General features: G+C 34.9%; 1 protein-coding gene across 1 annotated transcript; it reads right to left on the bottom strand.

Annotated features, from left to right (window-relative positions):
• Positions 281 to 2344, bottom strand: LOC109949339. The gene is made up of 5 exons (XM_020564757.1): positions 2303 to 2344; positions 1534 to 1743; positions 1357 to 1450; positions 1079 to 1177; positions 281 to 469 (listed from the first exon to the last, which is right to left on the bottom strand). Exons 1-5 carry the CDS (start codon positions 2342 to 2344, stop codon positions 414 to 416), a joined length of 501 nt encoding a protein of 166 aa, XP_020420346.1. The 3' UTR covers positions 281 to 413.

Here is a 6119-nt window from a genome sequence, read left to right as displayed (position 1 = left end):
AATCTGCCCAAAATGTATTTATATACTAACATACCCCAAATTTGAGGTTCCATCAAGCTTTCAACACATCAAAATGAATCCAACTTCAACAAAAATACAATCCAAATTCAAATGAATCCAACTTAAACAAAAATTCAATCCAACTTCAACATCATCAAAATGAATCCAACTTCAACAAAAATACAATCCAAATTCAAATGAATCCAACTTCAACAAAAATTCAATCCAACTTCAACATCATCAAAATGAATCCAACTTCAACAAAAATACAATCCAAATTCAATCCAACTTCAACATATAAATTACAACCCAAATTAAATCAAACTTCAACAAAATAAGTTCCAAAATAAATTACTAGCCAAATACAACCCAAATTCAACCAAATATACATTACAACCCAAATTAAATTCCTCCTAACATTGAAAAGTAGTTGGAGCTATGGTGCTAGGTGTGGATGAACTCATAATATCTACATAAAAAAAATCAAAGGATCAACATACTCACATTAACACTTTGATTTACAACCCACTTCCACTTGTTGGGTTTGTTAAACCAATATATCCATTTCTTAGGACAATTCTATCTCTTAGAAAAGCCTCTGATCATGATTCTGCTCTGGACTAATAAAAAAAATCAAAGACTTCCATTAAAAACAGAAACTTCAGTTTTGTTAAACAATTTAGGCAGGAACACTATGCCTTTGGGAAATCATTAAAAATCCATTTTGATTCAAAATGGTGTGAACATTTCCAGATCACACGTAGACATATAAAACTTCAACATATCAAAAATTCATCGAATTCCGAGTTAAGGAAGCCAGTCAAAGACTAAATCCAAAATAGACTAGGCTGCAGAGTTTTCTATTTTCTGCAGAATAATGCCAACTTCGAAAATTTGCCAAATTGAATTGGATTAGTACAATTGTAAAAAATAAACAATTGCATTAATAAATTTGCCAAATAAATCTACTAAATTATAAACTGTTTCCAAACCAAAGAGTACATTAAGTCTTGCAGTAAAAAAAGTCTGGTAGAGTTGTATATATCAATGTCATGTATATGTAGGAAAAGGAAATTACCTAATTTCTCAGTGTGGCGAACATCATCAACCAGCAAAACTCTGTAACTATCCCTACTCCCAATACCTCTCTTGTCCTTGAGTCGTCCAATATCTCCTCCTGTAATTTCAACATTAAATAAGGCAGAAGAATAGTACAGTACAATGCTACATTGCAATTGGGTTTTCTAATATGTTTTTCTCCCCCTTTTCATAACAAATCTCAACTATTGAATACAAAACAAAAATCCCAGATGAGAAAAATCAAGACAGTTGAAGGATAAATGATAAAGTAGGTACCTTGTTCAAGCTGGGTAGCAGGGTCAAATTGGGATTGGTCAAACTTTGGGCGCTCCAAGACCCCAGCACCACCCTTGGAAGACCTAAACCTGGCCTTCACAGCCATGCCAGAGAGAGTCAGAAAATTGAATTGGGGAAAGAAAAAAAAAAAGGAGAGAGATAGAGAGAGAATCTGACCTGCAATGCAACGACTGAGAGGCTAAGAGAAGAGCGGCGGCAGAGAGGGGTGTGACTGTGACGTGCTGGTTGAGAGAGAGGTTTGGAATCGGTGGCTGGCGGCTGGCTGGCGGCTGGCTGAGTGAGTATGAAACTAAATGGGAAGGAGAGGAAAGAACGAAGAATGAAAAAACCCAATCTGAATTTGGTGTAATCCTGTGTGTGCGCTACCTATGGTAGCAGCATACACACCCAATCAAAATTTGACAGGTATGAAAATATATATAATTTCAAATATAAATATATATAATATTTAAAAAATATATAAATTAATTCTATTGGACCGGTTCGGATTGGACCGGTTCCTTAGGATGGAAAACCGGAACCGGAACCGGTCTGAACCGGTTCGGTTTGGATTTTTCTCGGTTTTTGACTTTTTTGGTCAACACGGTTTTTTTCGGTTTTTTCCGGATTGGTTTGGTTCGGTTTTGCGGTTTTGCGGTTCAAATGCCCACCCCTAAATACAAGTGCATACAACTTTTCCTGGTCGATTCGTTTTTGGACATTATTTTTTTCCGTTCAGACCGACTCCAACTTTGCTTTTATTTTTTAAATAATGGGTTTTTATATCTGTCATAAGCTGTTAGAAATTTTCTAACTTTTCGGTCCTGTTTGGTGGGCTGGACTAGATCAGATTTCTCCAGTTAAAATGGACCAAAATCCTATCTGTCGTTAGATGGGCTTAAATGCACTCTTGGACTGGTTGGGCTTGATATTTCGCTTGGGATACCAATCCAGCAAATGGGGGTATTATAAACCCAAGAGAAACCATGGGTTTCAAAGCCTCCTCTGTGACTTCATCACTGCCATTTTGAATGTAGATTTCTTTCCTTTGTAAATCTTTTTTCTTCTATGGAGGTGTGATTCTCTCTTCTATCATCTCCTCTCTCTCCTCTCCTCTCAACTCTCATCTATGATATCAGATTTCTCTCTTAATTTTATTAATTTAATTGTTAAATATTGAGATGACTGCCATCTCTTTTTTCAGGATTAGAGCTCAAGTGCTATGGTTTTTTTAGGGGGGGCGCTTTGATTGTTTGTTGATGGTTCATTATGCTAATATTCTGCATTATCTTTTTAGATTTTGATTTGGGGTCATTTATATGTGTGGAATGATATGTTAGTTGCTCGCTGATGTTTCACATGTCATGATGTGCTGCTTTTTTCACTATTTTTTTTAAAGGGTCCTTTTCCTGCTGCTTGAACCCTTTGCAAGATTATTTTTTTCATTTTTCTTACCTGTAACAGGTGATGAATAAATATTTTTACATTGTCTGGAAAAGGATATATCATTGCTCCCATTAAGCTTTCATAAGAGCATCTAGATTGTTCCGTCAAAAGTTTAAGTTTTTTTTTAAAGATCAGATTATCATCTGAGTTCATTTAATACTCTCTCTTCCTTTTCGTTAGAAAACTTGAGAACTTGCCGTTTTCGTTTTTGTATAAAACACAAAATACATCACCTGCTGCCTGCCACATTTTTTTTCTTCCCTTTTTACCTGATATGGCGATGTGATTATATTTTATTGTATCAGTTTTAAGTGGTTTTTTTTATTTTTATTTTTTTTATGTTGGTGATTTTAGTTTTGAGAAGTCCCCACAGCATGATGCATATGTGGCCAAGTTTGAAGCTGAACTTGCTCAGCATGATGCATCTATTGTAAATTGGTAACTGGAAGGAACTCAGTTTTATTAACTTACTCATGCAATTTGTAGGCTAACAATGCTCCTATACAGATTTGCAGGTGACGTTGCAGACCTTGGTATTATTAGAGCTGGAGAATTCAAAAAATATAAAGCAGTTTTGAACACACGAGTGCATTTGGTAAGTTGTAAATTTTTGGTTCTTTTTACAACGCCATAAAGTTATTGTTGTCAATCTTATTATTATTGTTTTCTTATAAACATCCTGATGCGTGGTTGTTGCTTTATGTAGATGTCTAAGGGTAAGGCTAATAGATATGTATGACAAGCCAATGAAGAGGAAGCATTATTAAATATCCTTGATGAATTAGTTGCGAGTTTGTGACGCCGGCACATTCGAAGCGGGGGCGATGAAATTGGTAGAAACTAAACTCAGATTATTGATCCCACATACACCTATTAGAGTTAAACCCCATTTGGATTCTAAATTGAAGAGATTGAAGAAAGATTAGAGTATTGTTGTTGACATGTTAAACCAAAGTGGTTTTGCTTGGAATGATGAGAAGAAATATGTAGAGGTTGATAGCGACGAAATTCTTGTAATGCCAAAAGAAATCCAATAAGATATAGCAATTGCCAAAAGAAAATCTATTGAAAAATAAATGACATTTTGCTGAAATATGTCCTAAACGTTATGAAAGACCGGTATACAGCTTTTTTAAATCTTGGAAATACATAAAAAGAATGAGATCATTCCTAAATTTTGGTTGAACTCCTTACTTTTGTTTTTCCTAATATTAGAGAGGAGAAAATCTAACCTAAAATCTCAAGTCCAATAATGAAAACTTTTAATTACTTGAGCTACAAGTCATTTGCTCCACTAAACTCCTTGTTAACGTCTTGTTTAAGTCAGTGAACTCAAAGTAAACGATCTTGATTATGAGCCTAATCAACACTTATTGGGGGATGATGTACCATCAGTGAATTAATTGTGGGAAGAAAAAGGTAACACTGACCGTCCCCTTCGTTTTGTCAATTTTCATATTTTTTCTCTCTCTTGACGTGCTTACTTTGGTAAACTAGCTTGGAGCTTCCAAGCAACATCCCATCAAGCTCCAGGCAATAACACAGCAAAGAGGCCAAGTCACCACCGTCCATAACGACTATGACTATCATTGTGGGGTTGTACATAGAAAATAGGGGATGCTTTGATACCTTAGATACCATGCTAAGATTTCAGAGGGACGGACTTTTGGTCCACTACTAGCAACATTGATATTGTCTTCAACTTAATTACATGTTTAGCAGGTGTGGGGTTTTATACAATAGGCATCGATGTTTTTTCTAATTTAGTTTATGTTTTGGTTGGATTAACAAATGTTAATTTATTATTATTATTATTGTAGCATAGTGATGCTGTTGGGTGGATAGATAAATATTTTACAAAGTTTGATAGGCTTTGAAAAGTATTTGGCAAGGACCGTGCAACCGGAAATTCTGCTTTAGCTCATGCTGAGATGGTTCTAAATGATGATGATGAAGCATCTGAGGGTAACATTCCTGATGTATAGTTGGATGGGAGCCATCATACTGATCAAACTCAAGCTCAATCCAAATCATCATCATCAAGAAACAAAAGGGTAAGACAAGGAAATAAAATGGTTGATGGTTTGGGAAGAATTGCCAATGCATTTGAGAGTATGATGGAGAACTCTGACGCCAAAGTACAAAGGTTGGTTGAGAGTTTAAAGGAGCATAATGCAGATGATGATTATAAATTTGTTGGAGATGAGTTAAAAAAGATGAAATTTTCTATTTAAGATAGAATCTCTTTACTTACTTTATTTACTGATTCGGCAAAAGTGCGTGTGTTCAAGACATTATATGAGGGTGATGATAGGTACGAGTATGTGACGACACTGCTTAGAGATCATAGATCTTGTGGTTGAAACATAGTTTTGAGCTTTTACTTTGTTATATTTTGGACTACTTGTATTTTGATGGGCAAAAGCCAAATAGGTATTTTAATTGCTTTGTTAAATTTGGATATGTTTTGAGCTATTTTAGAAGTAGTATGTGATGGGGCTTTCTCAATTTTAATTATGTGCATTTTTTGAATTAACTATTTTTTATATTAAATAATTTAATAAGCATTTTTTTTTTGAGGTCCAGTCTAGTCCAGTCCAAAGTTAAGTAAAGTACCAAACAACATACTCAAAGTTTGGTCTAGTTCTAGCCAGCCCAATCCAACACTCCAAGTCCAACTACTCTTGTCCAATCCGGATGGACTGGACTTGATATATTCAATTAAAATGGACATAGGTCCAGCCTCATTCATAGCTTTCTCCACCTTCTTTGCCTTCACGGACATGTACTCATCAAATTGGAATAAGGGCAATTGGGTAATTTCATATATATATTCGTAGGGTTTTTGGAGTATTAGGAGTTTGTTCAGTGCAGTTTAGCGCAACTTAATGTAACGAATAACTTATTAAAGTCCAGTCCAATCCAAGCCAAACTAGTCCAAAACTCTAAGCCCAATCCTAATCAGTCCGCCTCATACTTGAACTAAACAACGAACGCGCTTGACTTTAGTCTAGTGTAGAACTACTGGTTTGTATCTACTTCAAGTGACTTTTAAGAGCAAGACCGAATTCAAAACCAACTTTACAGTGATGAAATCTAAATTTGTAGGCAAATGATTTGTAGCTCAGGTAGTTAAGGACATTTATTTAGAATCTGTCTTAGATTTGATTTTCCCCTCCCCAAATATCGCTTGTATATATATATATATAAATCTAAATTTGAAGATTATAGTTCTCATGCTAAAACATTATGAACAGAAAATCATTAGTTTGTGCAGTAAGAAGTGAAATAATTTTACCCAAAATTAAAAAAAAAAA

The sequence above is a fragment of the Prunus persica genome, chromosome G1 (genome assembly GCF_000346465.2).
Source record: "Prunus persica cultivar Lovell chromosome G1, Prunus_persica_NCBIv2, whole genome shotgun sequence".
Classification (NCBI taxonomy): domain Eukaryota; kingdom Viridiplantae; phylum Streptophyta; class Magnoliopsida; order Rosales; family Rosaceae; genus Prunus; species Prunus persica.
The sequence above is the reverse complement of the archived record's forward strand: the minus strand, read 5'-3'. Positions and strand labels throughout refer to the sequence as shown.